This window comes from Lichenostomus cassidix, chromosome 4, assembly GCF_008360975.1.
Source record: "Lichenostomus cassidix isolate B80296 chromosome 4, HeHo_3.0, whole genome shotgun sequence".
NCBI classification, from domain to species: Eukaryota; Metazoa; Chordata; class Aves; order Passeriformes; family Meliphagidae; genus Lichenostomus; species Lichenostomus cassidix.
This window is the reverse complement of record NC_139484.1, coordinates 2264097-2290967: the sequence shown is the minus strand read 5'-3', so window position 1 is coordinate 2290967 and position 26871 is coordinate 2264097. Positions and strand designations below refer to the sequence as shown.

Sequence of the window (26871 nt, the reverse complement as noted above, 5' to 3'; positions counted from 1 at the left end):
TGCTAAACAAAATAACTCAGAGAAAGAAATTATAAAGGCCATTACACAGTGATGTAGACTCTGAATCTGACTTTAAATTGTTAGAAGACTTATTCAATTATCAAACTGTTCAAAGTGAAGCTAAGAATAGCTGTAGAAAGATAATTACATTCTCATGGTTTAGTACTGCCATTTGATTATTTGAAATGTCCTTTAGACTTTCAAAACTGATGCAATATAAGAACAAAAACACTTATCTCGTGCTCAAGTCAAAAGTGCTTTTCAAATATTACATGCTGTATAGTTTAGAATTTATGTAACAGTTAAAGATCTTATTGAGCTGGAAAATAGAGAGACTTTTCTTTTCCAATTTGTTCTTCAGTTATTTTCCAGTCGAGTAACATAATCCTACTTTAAAACTTATAGTCAGTAAAAAGCAGTTGACTGTTCACAAGTTTTCAGCAGTACAAATTGACAGTAATATTTGATCAATATGTGGACCTCTGAAAGAAAGTTGTTTTGACAATTTTTAAAATGTAAATTATGTATCTTCATGCATTTTATCGTAGTATTTCCCTGTAACTGCCTTTTATGTCACAGACCAATATCTCTATAAATTTACATGTGTTTGTGTACTAGAAAAAATGGTACTGGTTTAAGTGGAGAAAGAAACAGCATGCATGCAAAAATAATGTCCACATGTTAAAACAATTAAAGACCTAAAGACAGTGGAAATTTGTGACTTGATTTTCATTTACCTAATTGTAAATAAGCCCAAAACCTATGCTGTGTATTGCTCATACAGCCAACTTCATATGACAAAATTATTAATATATCATAAACAGTTTTAAATTTTATCCTTTGTATACATTATGGATAAACAGACACAGAAAAATACATCTCCAAGCAGTGCAAGATCCATCTCTGCTGAAATGTTTTGTGTCAAAAGCAGAACGTTTCACAAATGCACCAGTTTTGACAAAGCTTCGAACATGAAGCTGTCCAAGGTCCAAGGTGAACATTCCCTGGTTTCTCCTGACTGAGAGACTCAAATTGAAAACTTGACCTTTCAGACTGGTAATAGACATTTCAACAGTTCCATTTCACAAAAACATATAAATTCTTTTGTTTCATTCTCACAAAGAATGCTCACCAAAGACACCTGATGCTCTCTGAACATCAGCAACAAGTCATTTTAACAAGGATCATGTCATAGTCTTTACTTTTAACTTTCCAGAAGAGCTAACAAATGATAGGATTATGTTATTTGGGTTTGGGGTTTTTTGGGGAGGCAGGCTGTTGGTGTGGAGTTTGTTTGTTTGCTTTAATACAAACAGCTGTAAAATTCTATGCTGTTATTTTATCAAGTTCATTTTAAATAACTGTTGTCCTTCACGTTGTAGAGGCAGGTCTATAACTAGAAGAAACATTATCTGTTACCAGCCATCCAGGCAATTAAAAAGGTGTAAAAAAGTAAATAAAACTTAAAATTTTAGCTATTGTTCTCATTTTCAGTAAGAGTTTAACCTAATCACATCACCTTCCCGGAGACTCAAATGCAGGTTGCTGGAACATGAGAAATCATGACACCCATGGCACCCAGGCATTAGGAAAATACTATTTAAAGCACTCTAGGCCTTTCACTGCCAATTCAGTTTCTACCCAATTCTTCAGCCATTTCAAGCTGAAATGGGTATTGTGTATTAAGCTGATGCAATAGCTTTTGATGTCCATACTTGAGCCCATTCACAGCCCAGTCAGATCAATGTGCCCAGTGGGATGCTGCACTCCTCTACAGGCAGGACATTTCCATGGGATTTCCATTATTGCAGCCAAAAAAGGCAAAGTCCTCATACCCACAACCAAAGCACATGACAGTCTTTCATGCCAGAAAAATAAAAACCTATTTCCAACATCAGTAAGAAGTTTGTGAAGCAGTGAGGGCCTATTCAGTAACAGACTGGAGCTGTGTTGTGAAGCTTCCAGGGAACAGCTACTCAAGAAAGATGAACCTGAACTTTGAAGCTGACAAAGCCTTCGCTGGTTTTCAAAGGAGCTTCCAGAAAGAAGAAAGTATTAATATACTTCTTAAATATTAGAAAGATGAGGCATATATTGTATATCATCATGAGCAATCTAGAAATTCTAGTACAGCTTCTTTATTTTCAGCTGAAAGAAAAATGTAAAGTCTCTAAGCAAAATCTCAGAGCAAAAAATTCAGGCAAAAAAAGACGTGCAAATATTTATGGAGAAGAAGAGCAGGCTGCTCATAGAGATGAACCAAACATTTACACAGAATGGATGGGAGAGTTTGCAATTACTGTCATGTCACTGTTTTTTTTTGGTCATGGGCCTCCATTGTGTTTTTAGGCAATCAAATTTCAGTAGGCTTTTTGTTACCATATGACTCAGTTTCAATTTGTTAGATATATCCTTGCAGAAATGTAAGATGAAAGAGTTTTCAAAGAAGATATTTCATCACAAATGCAGTATTTCAGGATCCAAGACACAGATCTCCTCCTAGCCATGATACAAATATATAGATACATGTGTATATTTGCATCTTACACATGCACAAATGCATGCATGTGTTTGCATATATACATAAAAGCATTTATTTTTAATATATTATTACACATGCATCTCTATTATGAGGTTCTAAGCAGAAAAATTTCACCGGATCAATAGCTAAGATAAATTATTATCAAAAGAGTTGAGGAACATGAGCAAACAGCATTAGCAGCAACTTCCTGAATAATTCCCACAGTTCAAGAGACACTCTTTGACAAAGCACTATCCCTTTGAACGCAAACTCTGCATGCTCTGCACCAAATTCATCTGAAATGAACACAAACGACTTCAGACCATCCCAGGGAAAGTCCAAGGTGAGAGGTCACAGCTGATCAGGAGCTCACCCACAGCCCTGCTGCTGCTGCTTAAATGTCACTCTGTGAATGAGCTGAGAGTCACCAACAAGGCTGTTTTCCACCTCCGTGAAACACTTAAATATGATACTATTAGCAGCATCAATTAGGGCAGATAAAGTAATAGTCTAATTGAATGCTAGAGGAGGCTAATGGCTTTGCTTTCACTTGATAACGGATTGCACTCCCTCCTCGTGTGCTACAGAGCCAGACATGGGATCAATACTTCCTTCTGCTTAGAAAGCCTCCTGGCCTGGAGCATAACAGATATCTAATTTAAGATTCTCTGCTCAGGCTTTCTTCTCTTAATCAAGGAATAATATATCATTTTTTAAAAAGTACTTTTTTTTAGAGGTCTAATTTCCCCATCATTGTGTTTTAAGAAAGTTTTAAGTAACTTCCTCAGCTTTAATTCCATGGGGGCAGAAGTTCCATTTATCTTAGGACACATTCCAATGCTCACTGGGTAAGGGAAACACTCCTGACCAGCTGCAGGAATGTATTTGTATCTGGAGCCTTGTTCTGCCAGAAGGGCCCTTGAGGGACTGCAGAATGCAGAGTTTGCATGTTTACAATTAAATAAACTGTGAGGGAAAATCAATTTGGATCATTTCATTGTTTTTAGTGTTCAAGGAAGGAAAAGAACAAATTTTGTAGCATTTCAACCCTTAATCAATGCAAAGGAGAACTCTCAGCCCCAAAATGCATCAGGATACTGAATGAAACCCAGAAAAATGTAGCTACTTCAATTTAAATTAGAGCTCATATTTTCAAGGACAATAAATACATATTTTCTATTGATTGCTGGAAAAGTTTGTCATGAGGAACATAGAAAAACCTTTCAGGTTATTGTAGTAGGGCTTTGAAAAGAAATGAGCTGTGAAGAAAGAAATACTGACCTTTGCTACATTTAACTGAAGAGACACTTGTATTAACAGAGAGTACCAAACAGACTAAGTGGTTGGAAATGAGGTTTCAAAATACTAAACAAATAATGGCATAACAAGATTTGCATTTAGCACTGAAATCAGAGGGCAGCATTAGCAATGAACAGCTTCTTTAAGCTGCTGATCCTGCATTTACCAGAAAAATGAGAGCAAACCTGCTCACAGTACTGAAAGTATGAAATTTGTTAAGGATAAGCCAAGCACAAGGTGTTTCAGGACACTGTCCATTCCTCAGAGTGACAATACCGTGGGTCTCTGGTGTGAGTCCCTTGTTACAAACCCTGTGGTGTCCAGAGGGAATGGATCACACTCAATGAGCTGGAAGCACAAGGAGGAGCAGCAAAGAGCTCCTGCTGTTTCCAGGTGGGAGGCTCCAAGAAGTGCAAGGAGAGCTCTCAGACAAGCAGTGCACAGCCACAGCTGGATCAAACAGGAATGCCAGAGCACAGCCCTGTGAGCAGAGAGAAGCAATTCCTCCAAGGAAGCACTGCCACGGAGAAGGAGGCTGAGCTGCTTCGGGGACTGAAAGCAGTGACCGGGTTCAGGCGCTGCTTATAAATATTCTAAACGGTGTTACATAATGTCATTTAGTCACTGTTAGCATGGCAAAGTTGGACTGGAAAACTGTGCATTTGAGACTGACATTGTATGATCCAGAGACAGCTGGAACAAACACTGAATAAAGCAGATCAAGTACCTGGTCCCACAGTGATTCCTAAAGACTCTTCAACCATATGTCTTCTACAGGTATGCAATGCAATATGCATTTCAAATATACATTATTTAAAGCAGCCACTTCAAATGACTCCCTTTGCTACTCTGAAGTGAGGAGTCTGCATTATCAGTCGCTCTCCTGAGGAATTCCATGCCCTTCCACCACTGCCTTGGGTCTGAAAGAGCTCCACCTCAGTGCTGTCTATATTAAATCAAGAGATTTAGCTCAAAACTTGAATTCTAGGAAACGCATATAAATAACTTCTAACACAGTAAGAAGTAAATTAATCCAGAAGCTTCACTTCATCCAAGAAGACTTTCCCACACATAAAAATTCTGCTTTTATTGCATTACCGAGACAATGAATGGTTTAAAAACAAAACTTTTAACTGTCAATACAGAGCAAGTTGGCAACACTTCTTCAAGTATAAATGAATATTTCTAGACCTTTCTAATATAAATGTAATCCCAGGAAATGCTTGTACTGTTGCTTTTTACTTATGGATGACCCAAGAACTTATTTCAAAGTCCTTCTCATAAATTGGAAAACAAGACACCTGTTACTGGGAAGGAAATGCAGACAAACAAGCCAGGTAAAAAACCTGCCCTTGTGAGCTCAGATGTCTTGTCTGCACATCCTGAGAATGGACAGCTGAGGTGCTACATTCCATTCCTAAGAACACAAATGCTCTCGTGTCAGTGCAGGGAACTCTCCAGAACTACAGTGAGAGGCAAGAGGTACAAGCAGAACTATTTTACTGCCATTTAGCTCCTACCATGGGTGCCCAAGTTCAAAAATTAGACCTTCAAAGCTACTCTCTCCCCAGCCACTTTCTTGAAGTTCTTCAGCACATAAGGGTTTTTTCAGTAAGCTCCCAACATTTACCAAGAGCTCTCTGATTTCTGCTCTAAATCCAGGATTATTTTGCTTTCATAGTCCCTCTCTGCCTGTCCGTGGCCTCCAGCCACGTTGTATTAAGCCATTATAAATCAAAAGTGAAGGAGATTTTATTTTTCCTCGGCCATCATCCCCCATTCCTCTCTGCACCCAGTGCAACAGCACACAGGCAGAACCATCCATCATATCAAAGTGCACATTTGTATTGCTCCTCCTCGAGGGAATTTCGGTTCCCTGCTCACTCTCAGCAGACACACATGAAAGGGAGGCTGGGCTTGCTTCTGCACTCGTGCTGCCCTTTTACACTGGAACCAGTTTGATATGGACTGTCAGACAGCAGAGTAAAGCACTCAAGGCTGCCCAAACCAGAAGGTAGGATGCTCAGTGGGAAGGAGGTAGAGACAAAATCCGGATGTGCTCAAGTGAAGTGTCTAAGTGACAAACTGAGGTAAAGTGAGAACCAAACACTATCAGAGCTTACCCTGTGAATGTTTCTTCATAAAGACATATTGCAGAAAGCCTGGCTAAATGCATCCTTCGCCTACTTTGAACTTAGCATTCTCAAGACACCAGCTGCATGTCATCTATGAAGCATTTTGTAATTCTAAAATTTAATTTGATAATCATTTCTGTCTCCTCTATTAACTCTAATGAAGCAGGCTCATTAATTTTCCAGCAGGTACTACTTATTTCATCAAGCTGATATGTCAAAGGATAGCAACGTGAAGAGGGTATTCCTTGTTCTCCAGGTCTGAAGAAATTTGTTCTGAAAGGCAATGTGCACATGCTGGATTCAGTCCAGAGCCCAAGAACACTGCTAGACTTTGTACTGCTGGAACTGAAGACAACAGCACTTCCTCTGACACATGCAAGGACACGAAGGAAGTGCTGCTATTCCTCTTACCCCTGACAGATGCAGGAATATTCAACAGAAAAAATTAACTCACTTCTCATGTCTTAGCACAAGACATATTTAAATGCTTAGGAGAAGACACCAACCAGCTCTTCATCTCTTACTGTCTCCTGGTAGTTAAAAGCACATACATAAATTCTGTAATTTCATTTCAGGTAATAAAACTGCCATCAACTAGTCACCCAAATCACAGGAATGGAGAACAGGGGCAAAAAGCTGAAGTGCACCAAAGTCGCAACTATCAGCTTCACCCTTGACAAGAGAGGCTGAAATTTCAGGAAAGAACAAGCAATGGACTGTGGCTGCATTCTGAAACAATATAAATGTGCAAACCTCTGTAAATCAGATGCTGCCAACAGCTTCACAGGTTTTTAGAGCAAAAAGACTCCATGCTAACTGGAGTTTTAAGCATACAAAATAGAGACTGAGAGAGCAGCATACTTGATTTGGAAAGGCAAAAAAAATCATCATGCTTCCTATAACTAGTTATGATTTCTCATTATACAAATGTGCCTTGAAGAGTCACATTACTGCAGGGTTATTACACCCAGTAACTACTGACCCCTGGGTCACAAATTAAAATCAACCAGATCTACAACTCTATTTAAATTATAATACACCTCTCATTTCATGGAGGAATCTCATCATGAAGATCATAATTGCAAATTGCCCACCACACACAGGCAGAAGTTGGATTTATTTTAAATTAAAAAGTAGCATTTCTTATACCCCACCAGCATACTATAAGGGTCATTAAAATATTTTGTAAAGCTCTAGTTTTACTTTGCCTTCAAATTCTCTGTAGTAGAAAAATAAGTTACTCATTTAAATTATCATTCTGGATACATTATGTTAACTCTTTTCTGGCTTGTCTCTTCTCAGCTTCTCAGAAAGTTAATTTTATCCTTCTACCACAGAATATCAGAAGAAATGTAAGAGCCTATGTTAAAAATAGACTCGGGGAAAAAAAAATTGATCAGGTTAGGGTTCATTAAAGTTTGTGCTGCAAGGAAAGTAACATAGGCACCCAAATAGGTAATTATTCATAAAAAAGATATTAATGGCACTGACCAAATGTAAACTGTTTGATAATCTGAAGCGTGTGAAGACAGGTAGAACTTTTCCACAAAACTTGGCAATAACACAGCATATTTCAGAGAAGAGAATATTTCATTTGGAAGGGACCCACAACAATTATCTAGTCCAACTGCAATATATATCACCTGTAATTTTTATCCTAAAAGAGCTTAAAATGTTGGACTGACTTCATGTATAAGAATTAGTTAATGCAGTGAAATACAGCAGCTAAATTAATTAGGGCTAGAATTGAAGAATAGGGATAAAAATTCAAGAGAACGTTGTCATTGTTTAGAGTCTGTAACATTTGTTAAAGGACACAAAGACTAACTACAAAAGATCACTTTAAAAAAAATAGGAAAATAAGCACTAAAAATTAGATATGAAACTGAAGCAATATACTCTGGATTTCAGACTCAAAGCATTGGAAGTGAATCAGTGCCTAACAACTTCTGTGAATTGTACGTTTAATTTTTAGCAAGCCACTGAGACACTTTGCCAACAATGCACATAAACAGAACAGAGCAAAAAACTTTTTTTTTTAATATTTATATTTCCAAGAATTTTTTTTTCCCATCTCTGGCCAAAAGTGAATAACATCTACGTGACACAGTAGTTTGACCCCTCAGAGTGTGCAGGGTGTGATCAATTTGCTAAATGCCATGTTAACAATTCTTTTTTTTACATCAGTGCTAGAAGTGTCAAGGAAACATCACATCCTTGTCTCAGTTCTTATGGTGTAAAATGAGGGTGAGGTACCAACAAATCCAACATTCTACATAAATCAGCAATATTGAAACATCAGCCAAGTTCAACTATACGGGTGAAATTCTGTTCTCAAGTAACCCTGAAGAAATGCTAATGGACAATGAACCATCATGAACTGTCAGCTCAATCCCTTTCTGGACAGGGAATTTTTTGAGACTTGCCCCTCTGTTGCCTTGGACAAAGGCAGAGAATAGATTTCTCACTTTGAGCAGTCAGCCTTTAAAGTAAAGTGTTACCAACAGGAACAGCAACCTGCTGGTGTCAAACCCCTTTCCACACAGCAAACAGCATTGTCTAGAATGTCACTGCAGCAGCCCTTTGCCAGCAGAGCACAGCTTACAGACTCACTGCAAACTGCCATTAGCGACAAGCAGAACCAGACGGAGCTGAATAATAGGGACAAACTGGAGCAGTACTGGGAAATGAAGAGGGACATGGATCATCACGATGGACAGCTGACATGTACACAGGAGAGTCACTGCCAGGATTAGTACAACTTAAAAAAGGTGTTTGAAAAGATGAAGTACAGACATCTCTAGAAATTTTGTCACATATAATGCGGGGTCAAGATAGTGAAAAAATACACAGAAGTGTATTTGAGGAAAATGGACCTAGGTAGAATCCAACCTACGGGTAAATGACAATGAGAAAAGTGGAAAGGGAAGCAAGGTCCTGTGAAGGTCAAGTTAAAATGTTTGATGTGAAAGAAAATTGGGAGCCTGCAGAGGAATAAAAAGTGAAGTTAAAAATGATCAGAACCACCAGCAGTACACAATCTTCTGGCAGCATTCTCAAATCATACACAAATTTGTTACAAAAATTGGGACATTAGGCTTTGAAAGTCTGTTCAGGGAGCAATAGAGCAGAGCAACATCTTAAAGATGCTTTGGAGAAAGAATCTGTAATGGTTAGAGGCACCTGAAAAGACTAAGTTAAAGCAACTCAAGAAAACGTGATAATGGAGGTTAGATATGCTGGAATCACAGACAGGGCACCAGAGAAGGAAGGCAATGCCAATGTCTCTCAGAGAAAAGGGCAGAGACACAGGAACTTGTCCTAGTCATTCTGAGCTGGCTCTAATGACAAAGGGATAGGCAGTGGGGAGACAGATTGAGCCGTTAGCTCAGAAAGAAAACAATTCTGAAAGAGAGCTGAATCTAAGAGGTGTTCACATGAAGGAAGTTATGTCTTCGTGTTCACAGCAATCCTTTCAAGTTTTCCCAGAGCTATGATTCCAACTCCTTTTGTAGGCAGCAACACCTGCCTACAAAACATCACATTTTGAGAGACTGAAATGATCTGAGCTCTGCATTTCCCCTTCAGATGGCTCATACATGTCATATACCTCTGTGGCTATGACAGTACCAAGCAAGGAAGGACATGCACACCTAATTTCTAGGCTCTCTGCATAAAATACAGCTTCCCAGAGCTACAGGCCATAATGGCACCAGGTCTTCTTTCTTGTTCAGATTTGGTAAACAACAAACACTCTGCACACTGTGGAATGTTCACCCAAAAGACAACATTTTGCTCAAGTTTTGAAGGCTGTCTGTTGACCTCCGAAGTCGTGTTCTCACATGGACATCAAACCAGCGCAAATACCCTTCACTCAGCAAGTTCAAGATTCTGAAGGATGTGTTTTCAAGAGCTCAAACCATCCTGATAACCAACCACAGTGTTGACTATGGTGATCTGCTTTCTTGCTTCATTTCCTGTACTCTGAAACCATTGCACAAACCTTCCCTGTAAATCTCAACTTGTCTGGGTTTTAACCTTGAAAACCTCTGATGACATCAGGCAAAGCTTGCAATCAACAGAATGTTCTGCTCAAGCCTACTTCCAAATATATATAAAACATTTATATCCCTGCTCTCCAGAAGCACCAGAAAACCACACACTCTCCTTTTACTAAGGCATGACACCACACATGCAGAAACTATCACAAATCACAGGAATAATATTTCAGTTAAGTACTTCCCAGTGTCAAAGCTTAAAAAAAAAACCACAAAGCAAATCACAATATGTAGCGTGTTTGTCCCTAAGAACATCCAAAAATTCCTTCTCACCAGATTTTGTTCCCATCTCAGCTGGAAGCATCCTTTTCCCTTTTTATTTTCCTGCAGTTTTATCACTGGATGACAACAGGATTACAGAAGGCTCTGATCTCTGCTGAAGTATCAAGCAGACAAGTACTCAAAGTCTACAGGTGAAACATAATTCTTACAGTGCTTAGGGCTGGGTCAATGGTTAGTTTTTCCTTTGGGAGGCAGCTGGGTTTTGGGGTGGGTTTTTTTAATTGTTTTGTTTTGGGCATTTTTTCAAATCCAGTTCTTCACATTCACATGTTTGAGGTGGTGATTTTTAGGAAATTTCTGTGAGAGTTGTTTGAATTTTTCCCAAGTTATTCAGTTAGGTCAGTAAGCACTCAAATTTAGGTTTCAGCAAGATAAATGCTTCAGCTGAACACACAGACAAGATTTCCTAAGTGTGTTTCCTGTGCAAATAGTCAGCATAAGGAAACCCACACAGACCAAGTTGGTTTCTCTGCCAGGCTTTATCCACACTGAATGACTGAAGGTGGACCTTCAAGAGTACAAGACAATGCACAGAATTATATACCTTGTTCGGCTAGATACACCCAAATATTTGGGTTTCTGGTTTTATGCAGCAGCGTTTTCTTGTTTATAACCAAAATGGCAGGCAGCTCACTAGAAGAGCTCTATTAGTGCAAATATTACAGACAAAGATCATCAATAAAGCTGATGCTTCAGAGTTCTGTAGATTTCTGTTGTTTGCATCAATATTCACTGTGCAACACAAAGTTCAAACTAAGAACGACTAAGAAAACTCTGATATTAGATATTTTGCTGTTCATAACCTAGCCTAATGATTTAAATGGAACTTTAACTGTATTCATGATGAAATGTCTTGTCAGTAACAGCCAGGGCATCAAATTCAGTTTTATTTTCTCTAGAGGAGTGGCAGCGAGCTGTTTCAATTAGAGTGAAGTTGTTTTGTCAGCACACTGTTTAAAAGAGCAATATGGCTGTGCTGTACAAAAATACAGATGCTGCTTACTGTGACTCACTAAAAAAGAGAAATTGCATAACCTACTCATCTTTTCAGAGTGCTCAATACTATAAACTTGTTAAAACTCCTGAAATCTCCCTATCAAAGTATTTGAGAAGGTAGACTGTGAGTAAAAGACATTCACTCAGATCAAATTACTGCGCCTTTGGAGCCACTTTTTACAACGCCATTCAATGAAAAGCTAATAGAGATTTTTATCTTTCCATGATTACTACATCATTACATTTAATAAATATAATGGTGTTTAACCCTATTGTAAATGAAATATGCTTTTCCAATGGCCTGAGTCATCTTTTGTCTTCAACCTCCTCTTCAAACCACCACTTGCTTTAGACTGACCATTAAGTTGAGATTTCATCTATAAATAATGGAGAGGAAAAAAAGCCCTGTTGCCAGTCAGAAAATAAGCAAGTTTTTACATCGAAAGAAAGCCAAACCTATCCTGTAATGTTCCCTAATCTATAAATAATTAGATCTCAAGTGCTTTCTAAAGGTCAGTGATACTATCTTTTCCCTCCTGAGAGACAAACCGAGGGTGCAGCAGAGTAACGCGGTTTCTCCAGATCCAGCCAGTCAGTGGCACACAAAAACAAAATCAGGTCTCCAGAGGTCCGACAGACTGCTCTACTTGCACCTTTTCCACACACCAGATGTGCCTCAGGTGTGTCTGTGGCTTCAGAGAGATTAAAGGAGTCAGCTCTGACTCCTGTAGCTTTCAGATTAAATGGAGCATGTGAATTAAATGGAATACCTAAAACATTTTGAACATGTCATATGAAGCAGTGATTTTAAACCCTTACAGAGTGAAAAATGGCAGGTGAATTTTTGTGCTCACAGTTAGGCATAGACTTAGCTGAAGAAATTAAGGGTATAAATGAACAAGGCACAACGATGCATACGCTTAAACATCACTTGAAAACATTTGATTTCATTTAAATCAACACTCTTTATTCCTCCTGGTTTTTGCTTGTTTTGAATATTCAGAAGCACACACACCTTTCCAGTTCCCTGCGCTTATCTTGACCCTCTCAAATGTGACTGGAAATGTCACTTAAAGCATAAGCAGGCCAGATCCTCAGAGCATTCAGTTTTCACTCACTGCTTGAATTTAAAACCAGCCTTCTCATTTGCAAATTTTTAATTAGATTAGCACTTGCTTTTCCTTTGGACACAGAACTCTTAATGAATAAGCTTGGTTACTTGGCTTCCTCTCTAAATTTAACAATTACATCAGGGTGGTTGGAACTGGATGATCTTTAAGGCTCCAATACTCATCCAAGTCCATTTCCATCATGACTATCACACTGTACTTTTTGTCCCCAAACTGGCACCTAAAGTGACACAAGGGGGTCTAAAAGACATTTACCTATGGCTTGGAGATCTCTGCACTCCTCAAACAGTTTAAAAGTAGTAAGGCCCCGAGCAAATATGGATAGTCTAAGGAAAATAAATTCTGAGACCAGCTGTCAAACAATATGAGTGAATTCCAGCAGAAATTTGGGTATTTCAAGTATTTCATAAAGTTGTAAAAAACCAAAAATTTAAAAAAAAAAAATCCAGCAGGTCATCTGCAGAAAATGTTATATTAGTACCAGAACAGAGAACATGCTGACTGAAACTAATTCTTTATTTTACAGAAAGGAAAATTCAAAATGCAAAACTCAGACTGTTTTTACTATCTCACTTTAAGCTTTCCTTTTTCTCATTTCAAATTCCCTTGTTCAATTTATCTTTAATCCTCTTGTATGCATTGATATGAATTATTCAATTGCAGTGAAAAATAATGTTTTCCAAAGTTCATTTCATTATTTCAGCCTTTCCTTGAAATATTTTGAGACTTTGATTTTTCACTATACTTCAGACTGAAAATACTAAATTGCTTGAAAATTTCCCTGTTATTTTTCAGCTCATGAAACAGGAAAATTATCACTGGGGAAAAAGCAAGAATATTCCCTCAACCTGCAAAAAATCAAAGAAACAGTGTGGAAAGAAACAATTTCAAAATAAAACCTACATGGTTTTCTAGCGTGATGAAAACAGCAGATTAGGAAGGTATAGCCCTCCCATGAGGTCATGTTACTTGAAGTTAAAATAAAAGCCACTAACATTTTGTGTTCATGTGTGATCTTCAATATCAAATGACCCCTCATGTTGTGTCAAGTTAGGAGGTTCACCCAAAAAAACATTGCTTGATGAAACACAGTAAGGAGCTCTACTATAGGGTTTGACCTCACACAGCTTAAGGGCATATGCCAGTGAAGCACTGTCACCACCTGAGGCGAAAATTCCCCTCATTTCCTTAACAAACCAACCAGATTTAAATCCCTTTTTTTTTCCCCAGAGCTGTGTAAGAATGTCAGGACCTGACCTACTCTGAACCTCCTTGCTGAGGGACAGAGTGCCATTTTCTCTTACTGCAACTTTCATCTCTGAGATGAGGAAACAACCACTAGGGATGTCAGTTTTATGGCATGTCCTGGAATGATTTGAGACAGGAAACTCCTTTTCCGAGATGAAAAGGCAGTTTTCTGCTTCGTGGCCGAGGCCAGCTACAGGAAAAGGGTTATTAGCACAATAAAAATCATGAATGGTTCACAACCATATTCCAAAGTCAGAAACAGCATCTGGATTTATGAGCTAAAATTATTCTTCAAATCAGTGGAAGCCCAGCACCCTTTGACCCCGTCCCTATAACTCAACCTTTTCTTCTGGGAAAATATGGAATAGAAATAAAATGTGTAAATGGATATGGAAAGTTTGGAGTTGCCCTTTCTTTTCATGTAAGGTTTGCAGATGGGTATCTACATCAGAGACATGCATCATCTTAAGTTATTATCAGGAATAAAACTGCCACCATATTCTGGCAATTTCTCACACCCCAAACTCCATACATTCACCCCAAGGAAAGTTCTTGACAGTAACACCCAGCTTATGCTAAGAAAATTGGCATATGCAGGCTCACTTCTCTAGAAGTTTGGCTCAAGCTGATTTAGGGCCACCTGGATCTCCTGTCAGATCCCTCACTGATGAGAATTGCCAAATTAAGCTCTTGCCCTCAATTGTCACGAGTGCCTTATTTCATCTGCAGCCCTGATTGCCCCCTTAGAGTACACCACAGAAATACTTGCTATGCACATCGAGCAGGAAGATGGAAGAGTGCAAAACACAGATCTAGGGTGATTATCCAAAAATCAGATTGCTGAGAAATGAAGCATAATATCAGTTAAAGTGTCACTAAAACTGAGTTATGGGTATAGTCAGGTAAAATACTTGATAATTGCTTATAATTTTCAGTGTTTGGAAAACAATTTCCTGGCCAGATGTTTTCACATTGTATTAGATGTTTCACTCCCTGTCAAGTGTTGTACATTTTCCCTAGTTTATGATTCAAGGTGTTAATCATATTCAGTCTTTCAAGATGATTACCTGGTAACATTAACATACAAATGTACAGTGATTATCTCTGCTTCTCAGAATTCTTTGCATTTTGCACAAGGAAAACAAATAATAAAAGAAATAAATCAGTCTCCTTCAACTTGCATGATGCCTATTTCAAAATGAAATTACTGTGAATTCAGAGTCTATGAAAATTAGGTATTAATCATTTTCAAAGTACTGAAAACTTTCACCTAAGCTTGAAAGTAGCAACACAGAGTTAGAATGTTTCAGTAGGCTGGAGCTGACAGGCATTACTGTCTCATAAAACAAACACACTCCTTACCTCTAGGAATCATACAGTGCTTTCATATTCTGTTGATAAGACTTACCAAGTGCTGAATATCTGCAGCCATTTCTGAGGAATATACAACAATTTACAGTATATAATCATAAAAAATTAGGACACTATTTCAGAGTGTAGAGGAAAATACTATCAAATCAAAAATTGGGTCATGTTCGACACCACCTGAATCTAAAAAAAAAAATAGATTTACACAGGAATTTGATAAAGGCAGTATGATGGGAACACATCTTCAGTTTCCACTGATTTCACTGAAGTTCCATGAAGTATCTAAATTTGTTGCTAGTGGACTAATACAGTCATTTGTCTGTGTCTGAATTCATTATGACCTGCTGCTTAAAGGAAACAGGGACAATTACAGCAACAGTTCTGCGCAGAGTCACTGCTATACACGTTTAGGCCAGATTTGCATTTTGAACCCTTGTCTCATTTGTTAGATTTCTTAATGAGTTCATAAAATAAACTTTCGTGTCCACAGTACATTGTCCTACAGATATGAGATATCCAAATGGCTTGTGACAGTTATTCATAGGGATAGAGCACAAATCTCCTTCGTTCCCAGCAGGAAGCAGTGGTGAACACAAGAGACCCCAGCCTAGACAGGAACACCAGATCTAGATTTACACACACCCCCCACCAAGGTGGCCTAATGCCTTGGCTAATTGCTGGTGCTACGCTCTGCCCATTGCTCTTGCTTCTGTTTTCCTGTTCGGCCTTTCATGTTATAGCATCAAGGCTGAGTGATTTTAAATAAAATAAATCCGATTCATCTTTCAATCGCTTCATTTTTATTTCTTTATCCTTTGCTCTCATGGTTGATACTTCCCTGGTCCTTTTGACCCTCCGCAGTTCTGGCACTGAAAGATATTACTTTCAAAGAATATGGGAGAAAAAGCCAGAAGGAAACATCAATGCATCCACATTTCCCTTTGTTTTTCTTCACTAAACTCATACATATTTGTACTGCAGACCAACAAACAGCTACTCTTATCAGGCAGGAGCCAGGACCACCTATTTCAGAGTTTTTCACTAGTATCAAAACACCTGGATTCAAAACCAGAACTGATAAATCATCAAAAGCAGCAAATAAAGGGGGGAAATATTTCTCCAGGTTCATAAGAAAAAATATAAATGGGAAAGTTTGTATCAAATCCATTATAAGTGAGTTGCGGTATTTTGCCAATAATTTATTAGTCCTGATTTCCCTATGACGACAGTGCATCTACTCCTGCTCCTTTCTAGTGCTATTGCACAGTTTGCTTCTTCACCCTGAACGACATCTTTCTTTGCAAGCAATGCCAACTTGACTGCCAAGCCAGACTTCAAGCTTCACTGGCACTGATGACTCCACGATTTTCAGGGTGAGGTGCCAACAGTGTCATCTACGAGTTCCAGAAAACCAAACCTGTGCCTAAATCACTCTCCCATTTTCCAGTTCCAGGCTGATTCTCAGAAGTTAAGGTAAATTCCTGATACTTTTGGCCACTTGCTAGTAATTTGCATGAAAACAGGATGTCACTTTAAATTTTGCACCTCATAGCCTCATTAAACATAGAATATGCTACTGCAAGAAATCCCATAAAGACAGTAAGAGCCAAAAGAATGAATCCTGCATTTTATTCAAGCCACAGGCAAAAGGATTACAAACTTCATGATGTGAAATGATGTCTGCACAGAGTAGGAATAACAATTAAGAGCTGGGCAAGGGATTTATATCCAACAGGCACAGTGATGACTGTCTAATGTCTTCAAGCCTACACTCTTAATACACTTCTGCATTTAATATTAATTTTACTTTTCTCTATACCAATTCCATAATTTATCTATATACATTTGATTTTATTTTTCCTTGATGTTTTTAAACTCTATCTAAAAAAATAAAACCTATGCAGAAATTACACCTAGCTTTCCCCCAGTGACTCACCAAAATCCCTCAACCATTTAAGCAAACCTGCTCAAAAGCTTATCAGTCCACAGCATGTTCTTTCCATTACATATGGGCTTTTAAACTTTCTCTGGTGCACACCAGTGTGGTCTGCTGGGTTATTACCTCAAAGGCTGCATTTTCAAAGAGAGAGACTAACTTTTGCTTGGCTACAAGGCTTGGAGACTGACAAGGGAGAAAAAAATCACACAGTTAAGGGCAAAAGTCCCCCTTTCTACCTTTCACAAACCTTGTTTACTCTTCCTGTGTGAGTTACTAGAGGCAAATTAGCAGCCAAGGAAAAGATTGAAAGAATTTTTCATAAAGACTCCTCAAAAGAAGAACCACTGGCCCTGCATGTATTCCTCATTGTCCACCTCCTATTCTGAATTATAGATCTTTTTTTCCATATGACTTTTCTTCAGTTCTAAGAGCAATATCATGTAATCAAATTGGAGGCAAGCAACTTTTAACTAGCCCCATTCTAATGGAATAATTATTTAAGCACAGAATTTGACTTAGAGTTTCAAGCACATTAATCTATATTTACACACGTTGTTATTCAAGATATTTTCCTGTTAAACTTTACTGATTATTTAGAAACAATGAAAAATTGAGTACAAATAATTGAGTATTATTTCTGGAAAATTAGCCATCTTCCAACACTAGCTAGGAGAAAGTCCCAACAAATGTAACTGTTTGAGGAGTAATTAATGCACTTGATGTCTATTTTTATTGTAGGACTACATGATTAATGAGCTGTCAGAGTCTTAAGGCATTCCCTGGCATGTTTCTGCAAGCTTGTTCAGATAATAAGCCTTAAGAGATGAATGAAGCATGTCCTGCCAGATCTGCTGGGATGATTTCCTTGTATGATAACCGGGGGACATGAGGTATCTCATCTATTCCTAAAAAAAGAATCTGTCTGCTCATTAATCAAATCCTGTCTCACACTGTGTGAGTGCCACGACGAAGAAGAGAAGCACATGACAATAATGCACACACAGGATCAAACAATCTGGATTCTTCAGCTGTGTGGCTTCCCCAGGTGAAGGAAAGATGTACACAAGATGTCGTCAGCCCTGAGAGAACTGATCCACAGGGCACAGTGAGCAATAACCATCACACCACAGATAAACTCAGAGGAAACAAAGAAAACTTGCCTTAATCTGACCACCCATTTCCCAGGATCTCTGGGAGCAGAACTTCTGTCAGGACACAACACAGCCCTACAATCATTATCCTTACATGTGGGCTTACCTCAAAAAGAGTAGGTGCAGACAGGACATTGTGGCATCACTGCTCAAGGACTTCCCAAGGAGTAAGTTTTCCTCTGTAATGGAGGATCAGGGTGGTCAGCTGGTTACTCTTGGCAGGTTTTTCTGTGGAGACAGAGAAAGTCAAGAGGTCATTAGAAAACACTGTAAAAAGAGGTATTGTACAGCGAACACAGAGTACTTTTAAAGCCTCTCTGCCTAATTTGTGGGTGGTGGTGTAGTGCTTTGGGGTTTCTGTCTTCCCTCAAAAAAATAATCTGAACTATGGCTTGCCTGACTGAGATATTGCATCTAAAGCCATAAGGACAGAAGGCACTGCCCACTAGTCTTTGCTATCTTAAGTTATGTGGCAAACTCCTGAAATGCACCTGCTGATGTTAGGAAATTGTTTGGATGGCTTTAAACAAGTGTGTAGCTAGACACACTGAGCTTAAAATTGTACCCTGATGGTCCCTCTGTATCTACTGACAGGAGTAGAAACAGTGCAGCAGAGAAGCCATCCCCGTGTCTGTGATAATAGCTCTGGGTTATTCATCACTAACACCAGCAACAAATGCAAAATTGCCAATTAGAAGTGAAGCCCTATCACCTCCTGGGTTTCTTTTCTGTGCTGTCATGAGCAGAGCTTTAGACTGTCTGAACAAAAAGGATAGCTTGCAATACAAGCTGTAAAATTTCACATCTCTGTCATATCGAATGAATTTAGAGAGAAGCATCTCTGGACTGCAGTGTATTGCTAGAAAGTTGCCAGGAAACAAAGTCTTCCTCCTTTTTTCTGTTATGTTTCTCTAACCTGATTTTCCTTTCTGTGGTCCTATTCATCAGACGCAATGGCTTGTCCATCTTTTTTTGTAGTACAGTATTTTGACAGATGAAAGGTTTTTGATAGTCAGATGGCAACAAGATTTACTACTTTTCAATTGCAAAATAAAATAAATCCCTGAACAGCCAGCATTTCTTATAACTTGTCTCTTTCTGTTCTATTTCTTTTATTTGCCATGCATAAAACAAAGATCAAAACTAGATTAAGATAATTTTCACAGTTCATTTCAGCAGAGCAACAGCAAGTCATGATGCTTTCTCTGAGTTCCTAAATACCTAGAAGACAAGATTTGAGTTTTTTTTGTTTGGTTGGTTGGTTGGTTGGTTTTGTTGTTGTTTAGAGATTTTTTTAAAGCAAGAAATAAAATCTGAGGGATTCATTTGAATAAAGAGGTTTTCAAAACAGAAACAGTTTCTGTAAGGTTATCTGCAGAGAATCCTGATAAAGATCATAAAGAATTGAAGTATTTAGCTTTCGAGACGAAAGGAACAGGGAAACTGGATGCAATGATTACAGCTTTCTCTTTACTGAAATCTAGGCCAGAAAAAGAAAAACTGAATCTTCTAATTAGACTGCTGTTTTTGCAACAAAACCATCCTTTGCTGGTGTGATTATTAAACAGCAAAGTCTGTCCACACCAATTGAACAAAATGAATTTATAATACCTGAAGAAATAACTAGAGGACAGGGGAAATCTCTTCCTATTCATTTTTCAGCTAATTGGCAGGGATAAGCTTTACTAGAAACATTCTTGCAGTAACAGGTATGGCTTAGTACATAATTTATTATGATGCAAGGGACTGCACATCTAAGTTTACAACAAGAATTAAGTCCAATATTATCGGATAATTAATGTGACATTGACAAAGCAGCTTGCTGTATGCATGTATGCATACATTACTTAGCAAGCCTGAAATATATTTGTCCTTTCCCGATAACCAGCTGTGCAATAAATCACAGAAGCATTTTTGTATAATTCTGCAAACTAGAATTTAAGGACTGACAGCATTAAATCAGGTAATTTCTGGCTCCCAGGATCCATGCCATTTTTCTGAACTGGGCATGGCCCCTGTTGGAATTTAACCATGGTAGGCACCTAGGCCTAAACACAGCAAAACACAGGCTACCACAAAGAAAATTCCCTCTTATCCATCCCAAACCAGTAAAATCCCACATGGAATGGCAACACCTATCAAGAAAGGTGGTTTCAATTTGGAAACCTGAATAGCAAAGACATCCCAGAACAAAAGAGACAGTCTCAAGAAAATGAGTCTCCCCTTTAGTCAAGATTTTTGGCTGAATTGTTCTATAATAATCTTCTCACACCTGCCTACAATGGCAGATTTTTGGGGATTTTTTCCGTGCAGGAGGAATAATTCTCTGTAGTCTCAAAAGGAAAACATGAAAACAAATACATGAAAACATTGCTTTCCTTTTGGAATTTACAAATGACTTTTCAGTAGGTTGCCTTTCAGCATCAAATTCTTGGTCAGACTGAAGAAGTGGTGAGGTGCTGGTGTCTTAGGAAGTTTTTAAAAAAGAATAAAACCAACAAAACAAACCAAAACATTTGCTAGAAAACAACACAAGCTGCATCATTTCAAGAGGGTAAAATAAGGCAAAGCTGTCTGGGATGGACACTATGAGAACACTGTTCCTGTCACTCCTGGGAGAGCAGCGTTAATCAGCACTGGCCACCAGAATCACTCCTCTATCAGTATGGGTGTGCTGTATGCAAGGCCAGAACATCAGACCATTAGGAGAACAAACAAATGCCAGAGAATATCAGAGAGCCCCTGCACCAAGCTGCCTGGAAGGGTCATGGCTTGTTTTGCTCTGAGCAAGATCATGTAAAGTCTGCTCATACAAAAGTAAAAGTTTGAAGGTGCTTGTGGCTGCTGCGCTCCGCTAAGGTTCAGCTCTGCCGCACACAAACACGCTCTCTGAAGAAGGTAAACGGAGTTTATCACATCTTGTACCTCTTTAAACTCCTCAGAAAAACCACTGAAACCACAGGTTTTGTTTCTGGTGCCATTTGCCCAGGCACAGGAAGCCCAGGGCTCAGGGCCAAACAGGAAGAGGTGCTTTGCAGAACACGCAGAGCTCTGCGCCGCGGGTAATTAAGGAGCTGGCAGTAATTGGAATAGCCCTGCTTCTCCCACAGTAAGTACCCTGCATTACTGCCTGATGGATTGTAGCTACTGACAGATGACAGAATAATTTGTCTTTTATTCAACTCCAACACTGAATTATTGGAAGTTGGAGTTTTCTGTGGCCTAGAGGGAGACATTGTGCCTGAGTTTCATTTGCTGTTATTGAAGGCAAGAGGTTTATAAAAGTTAATGAAATACAGCCAGTAAAGAGACTGCAGAGGGTCTCAATCTCAGCAGCAGCAGCACACAGATGCCTCTTGCTATTACACAGGGCAGCAAAAAGGCACCAGTCTTTCCAAGCTATGATACCATAGAAAATATTTAACATTTTCACTGGAGCTGCTATTTTTCTATCATTTGACTAACTGCTAGAGCTGTTAACTTTCCTGTAATTTCTTTATTAAGTCACGCACAGCAATCTTCCAGAACACACACTGACAAGACAACCGTCCAATGCTATTAAATATTTTCATGCCTTAAGTGACTGTCTCAAGCAGTCCACAACTACAATTAGCACACTTCAGAATCTGCAATTAAAGATGTGTCCTGCACCAGTCAGTTAGGGAGATGGTCTTTAGTTAATGAACAAGTTGCATATAGACTCTGACTACCAAAAGTGCAAATAATTTTCAAAAAACTTTCTGACAGTTAAAAATTTAATCCTATAGGAGGCATAGAAACTCATATAATCCTAGTGTAAGATGAAAAGCACTTTGACAGAAAAAAAAATTAACATTACTTTAGAGCCATCACTGAAGGACTTAGCACCTGTTTACAGGGCTTGGTTGTGTGGGCTTAAAATAAATCTCACTAATACTTTGGGAAAAATCATGATGCTATTTGCTTTCTGGGATATAAAAAGAGATTAAAATGTCAGGAAAAGCATCAAGTTTTCTAAGATACACTATTTACTGATAATGGCTAAATAACTTTCTCTCATTACAAAGGAAAATGATTCTGTAGCAAAACATCCATGGATATCCAGTCTGATGAACTATATCTTTAAAGCAGCAAAGCTTTTCCACTAGAATAACTTGAGGGAAAGAATTGCTCACACTTTTCTCTTTTAAATGAAACAAAGGCAAAAACATTGACCTTGAATGTCACTTTTACTACAGCAGCTCCTTCAGCTTTGTCATAAAGCTCCAAGGTTACCAGTGCTCTGGAACCCAATTATGCTGTACATCACCACCAGCACCATTCTGGCTGCTGAACCTTTTCTGAGCTGGGCAGGGAAACGTCAGGCTGGCTCCAGGAGTTTCTCAGGGCCTTGCCCATAAAGACTAGCAGCTCATCTCCATAATATCAGAGCTGCTGCCTGCACAGCTGAGCAGTGACTCAGGGAAGATCCTTCCCTACAGTGCACAACACTGAACTACTTTGTTCTTCACCTGAACTCTCTCTCCATGAACCTTCACGCTCTGCCTCTTCTACAAGTACCATAGCAGAGCTCCTGCTGGAACACCACCTAAGCCCCCTCCATCCCCTGCAGCTGATTTTCTAGGGAAGTTGCACGTTATAGTAATTCTTGTCCTGCTTTTGGTCATCTCAGAGAGAGAGGCAAATGAACAAATAGGAAAAAAACATGAAAATAAAGGGACAGCTATATAGGAGGCCAGAGGGAACAACAGAAGAACAAGTGCTGGAGAAAACTAAGAGGGGTGAGAGGAAAGGAGGGCAAGGGTGTCGGAGGGAGGGAAAGGAAGTGGCTGAGCAGCACTGCAGGTAAAGCCTTCCTGTTGCTTTTGATTTGTTATGAGCAAAGCTTCTCTCCAGCTAAAAAATGTGTGCTCTCAAACTACCACTAAAGCCTTACCCACATAATTTCTTTAACTCCTCATTCATCCCTGGGTGATCTCTTAATTCTACTGCAGCCAGCCACTATTGTACAGCACCCTTCAGTCAAAACCCCTTATTCATATACATATATAAAAACATAAAAACAGTCCCATACTTCCCAATATATTTACAGGTCACTTCAGTTTTCTTCAGCATTTACAGCATTGAGATATCAAGCATTATGGGCTTTAACTTGAAGGCTTCTGTATGTCTGAGCAGGCATACTCTTACCTTTAAAAAATTGGAGGCTGTTCCTCACCTGATAACATTAGGCCTTAAGCCAGGATGAAAATTTTCTTTGCAAGGAACTTCCAAGGCAAACAAGCTTTATATCACTTACAAGACTTGCAGAAAGTTAACAATATATTCAGAGCAGAGAGAAGTGAAAATTTTTCTACTTAAAAATCATGTAGGAACAAATAAAACTTGAAGACTAACTTTGATATTCTATCAACTATTTTCTTTCATGGTTACACTGTATTTCAGATTCATTTAGTACATACCAGCTACTCTTTCCTCTGTGGAAATGTAATCCTATTCTCTCCAAGTAACACAGACGTTTTCCCCCAGAATAAGCAGGATTTGCACCCTTGCAATCACACCCCCAAGACTTACCAACGTACATTAAGCACTCTTGTTAGAAATAGTTTTATCACATCATCTCATAAAAGACTAAATACTATATAAATCCCTGGAAATGATTGTGTTAAACATCTTAATACTCTCTAAACTCCATTTTCACTACACTGAAGAATGCTGCATGCACATTTGCCCAATGTGTTCTGCCTGAAGATGCTCACTAGTCCTGCACTGGTGGAGAAACATGCTCAGGTTTCTGAAAAAATCTTTCTCCCTAAAGTTCAAAGCATTTTTTTCTTCATTTTTGTTCATTCCTTGACGCACTGTCTCTTTAAACCACCTGCTTTTATGCTGCTCTAGAATCTTGTTCAAGCATTTGAACAAGTTGATTGGGGGAAAGTTTAGGGGTTTGGGTTTTTTATTTCTTTCTTTGATCAGTTAGTTATTTTTTTAGAAAATTTGTTTAGTTGGTTTGGGGTTTTTTTGGTGTGTTTTTCTTTGTTTATTTGGTTTTCCTTCTACTATTCCAGATCTGGATTATTTTTTCCAAATGATCTCGGTTCTCTTTGCTCCTATTTTCCCCTTTTTTCTATCTATGAAACCAGACTGTCTTCTTATTTTCCAAATGCCCCAACAGAAGCTCTGAAATCATGGGAGACTCCCATGGACGTTTTTGTACAATTGTACAGAATTTTGTTTGCCCTGAAGAATACTTTGTTAAAAATTCTGAAGGTTAGAATGTGCTCAAAGCTGAAGTGATGTTCATTTTTTTTCTGCTAAGCCAAGCACAAAAACATTGAAATGCTTTTCAGATTATTGAGAAAATTGATAGTCTTCAACAAGCAAGACTCACCCTTCAGAATCTCACCATGAAAAAAACATTACAGGATTCCTACCCCTTTAACTTTATTTCAAAAGCAGGAAAAACATATTTCTATAGCAGAAACACAGAACACAGCTTTCCTGTTCTTCTAAAAGTGACACAGGAAAACACGATATGCACACAAATTCCAATATATGTCATCAACCACACTCTATGCACTGAACCAGCAGTAGCTTCTCAGTCATGCACAAGGGATGAGGTTAATCCTATGTTCCTCATTTAATCTCATTCCAAATGCTGTGCTGATGTGTAACTATGGAGATCAACAGGAAAACCACAACAAACCAAACAGGCAAGACAGCAAAACATTAAAAATTTTAAAAATAATAACTAAAAAAAATGTTTCTGTTTAATGACCCCAGCCTTTGGGACTGCCAAGCAGTTTGTCCATCTCCACCTCTGCCCCTGTGCCTGAAGGAGCTGTTCAAGGGGCATGTTTGGGGTCCCATCCCTGCAGACAAGCATGGGAGTGCAAGGGCTTTAGCTGGAGCACTCAGTGCTCCCTGTGGCTAACACCGACTGACACCTCTCAGCGCTTGCTGCTGCTGCTGATAGTTTTGCAAAAGCTAAACTGGTTGGAGTGTAATAGCCCATGCTCGACAAGCGCCTCAGGCCAGTATTTCAGCTGGAAGTTCCTGCTGGAACAGCCTGTCATTTTCAAGAAAGATTATATATTTCTCTTCACCTTCTTTGCCTTTCTCCCCACCCTGAAAGACTTTGTTTCATCCCTACTAAATTACAGCTATTTTTACCCAGCTATCATCTGATTTCCATACACATGCCCAAGGCACTGGAGTTTGATGATGTATGCTAAAGGTCACCCAGCTACACATTCAATTAGTTTTTATGTCTATAAACATTCACCTATATACAGAAAAGCCAAATTATTTTTTTTTGTTTGATTAGAAGTTTTAAATCCACTGTCACTGATTTCCCAAAGCGCTAAGCTTTTTAAAAAAATTCACAAGCACTGAACATACAACATCTTGAGGTTAATCAACATTATTTGCAGCTGATTCTCCCTGGAAATGAGGGAGGGTCTTATGGAAAAAACTTCTGCATGATCAAGGAAATCATGCAGAGCTGCATTTAAGTTGCACAGGTAACACAGTAGCTGGTAGGTCCCAAATAGATATTTGTCAATGTTTCCGTTCAACATCTGTGTGACGTGAGGAGTCCTGGGAAAACTTAACTGTGGATGCAGCCTGTGTAATGCTGCAGAGCAATGGGTGCTCACAGCTCTGTTTCCCTTTCCTCTTGCTCCTTTCTTTTCTCTCCCTTTCCCCACCCTCACACCTCCACTCATGTCACCCTCCCACACTGCACCCAAGCACAGGAACAGCCACACCTGATAATTCTTCACTAGGAGCACGGCAACTCCATACAGCCTTAGTGTCTCTCTGTCCATTTCTGCAAGATGGAAGAATTTCAGGGTCCCTAAAGATAAAGAAATCGAGATCTAAGTCAGAAATCAAACAGCCAGCAACACTGTTTTCTTGCTGGACTTCTGTTCAGCCTGTGCAGAAGTTCCCTCACTGCACTGGGTTTTTGACTCTTCCACCCCTACCAAAGCAAATACTGGCCTGGTAAAAGAAGGCTTTTCTGCAGTCCACATGTGCATTTAATTATGAGAAAGATTTGTGATTTTCATTACCTTTTCTCAGAGCACCTGAATGAAGAGTGCCCAAAGAATTTAACACAATGGAAGTGTGCCCAAAACATTGACACAAAGGAAAAAAAAACCCTGGCATTTATTACTCAACCAAAAAATGTGCTAGATTTCTCTTTTGTGGCATACACTTGTCTGAGAGAATCACAGAAGGTTTGGGTTGGAAGGGATCTTAAAGACCATCTCTTTCCACTCCCTGTCATGGGCAGGGACATCTTCCACTATCCCAGGTTGCTCCAAGCTTCACCCACCCTGGCTTTGGACACTTCCAGGGATGGGGCAGCCACAGCTTCTCTGAGCAAAAACCTGTGGGGAGCACCAACAGAACTGCAAAGTAGTCCATACACATTGCAGAACAGTCATGAAGAAAACTCTCCCACCTGAAATTTTCCATTAAGTGCTACACCTAGTTTAATTGAAAGCAAGACTTCCACACTATAATGGACATTAAATTTTCAGCTACTGTAGCTTTTAGGCTCCTTGTCACAGCAAAGAACTCTCATGACAGACATTCTGTGTGGCGTTGCGTGCATTTATTTTTTACGTTTAGCCATTGACAAACACCAATGCAGCAGTTTCTGAAGTGGATGTCCCTGCACAATACACACCATTGCCATTCTCGCAATTAAGGAAAGTCTTTAGCTTCAGCCTTGTTTAAGATGGGAAATGCTCAGA

At 38.9% G+C, this 26871-nt stretch overlaps 2 protein-coding genes across 21 annotated transcripts in view; one reads left to right on the top strand and one right to left on the bottom strand.

Moving 5' to 3' along the window:
- The window catches only part of LOC146437682 (uncharacterized), a 135457-nt gene that overhangs the window by 106946 nt on the left and 1640 nt on the right, over nucleotides 1-26871 (bottom strand). For 9 of the 12 annotated variants that reach the window (XM_085057620.1, XM_085057613.1, XM_085057617.1 and 6 more), the window contains exon 1: nucleotides 18234-21154. Coding sequence is in view for 2 of the 12 variants with exons in the window: in XM_085057624.1 (XP_084913750.1) it covers nucleotides 18270-18355; nucleotides 25876-25964 (175 nt within the window). In the remaining 10 variants the exon portion in view is untranslated. Of the gene's footprint in view, nucleotides 1-17697; nucleotides 21155-25875; nucleotides 25965-26871 lie in introns of those variants that run through there. The other 3 variants (XR_014851474.1, XM_085057624.1, XM_085057623.1) reach the window with 2 other exon arrangements.
- LOC146437681 (bifunctional heparan sulfate N-deacetylase/N-sulfotransferase 4) overlaps nucleotides 11007-26871 on the top strand; it is a 117918-nt gene continuing 102053 nt past the window's right edge. For 6 of the 9 annotated variants that reach the window (XM_085057606.1, XM_085057600.1, XM_085057608.1 and 3 more), the window contains exons 1-2: nucleotides 11009-11971; nucleotides 16292-16510. The gene's annotated coding sequence lies outside the window, so the exon portion shown is untranslated. Of the gene's footprint in view, nucleotides 11972-16291; nucleotides 16511-21146; nucleotides 21237-26871 lie in introns of those variants that run through there. The other 3 variants (XM_085057609.1, XM_085057603.1, XM_085057607.1) reach the window with 3 other exon arrangements.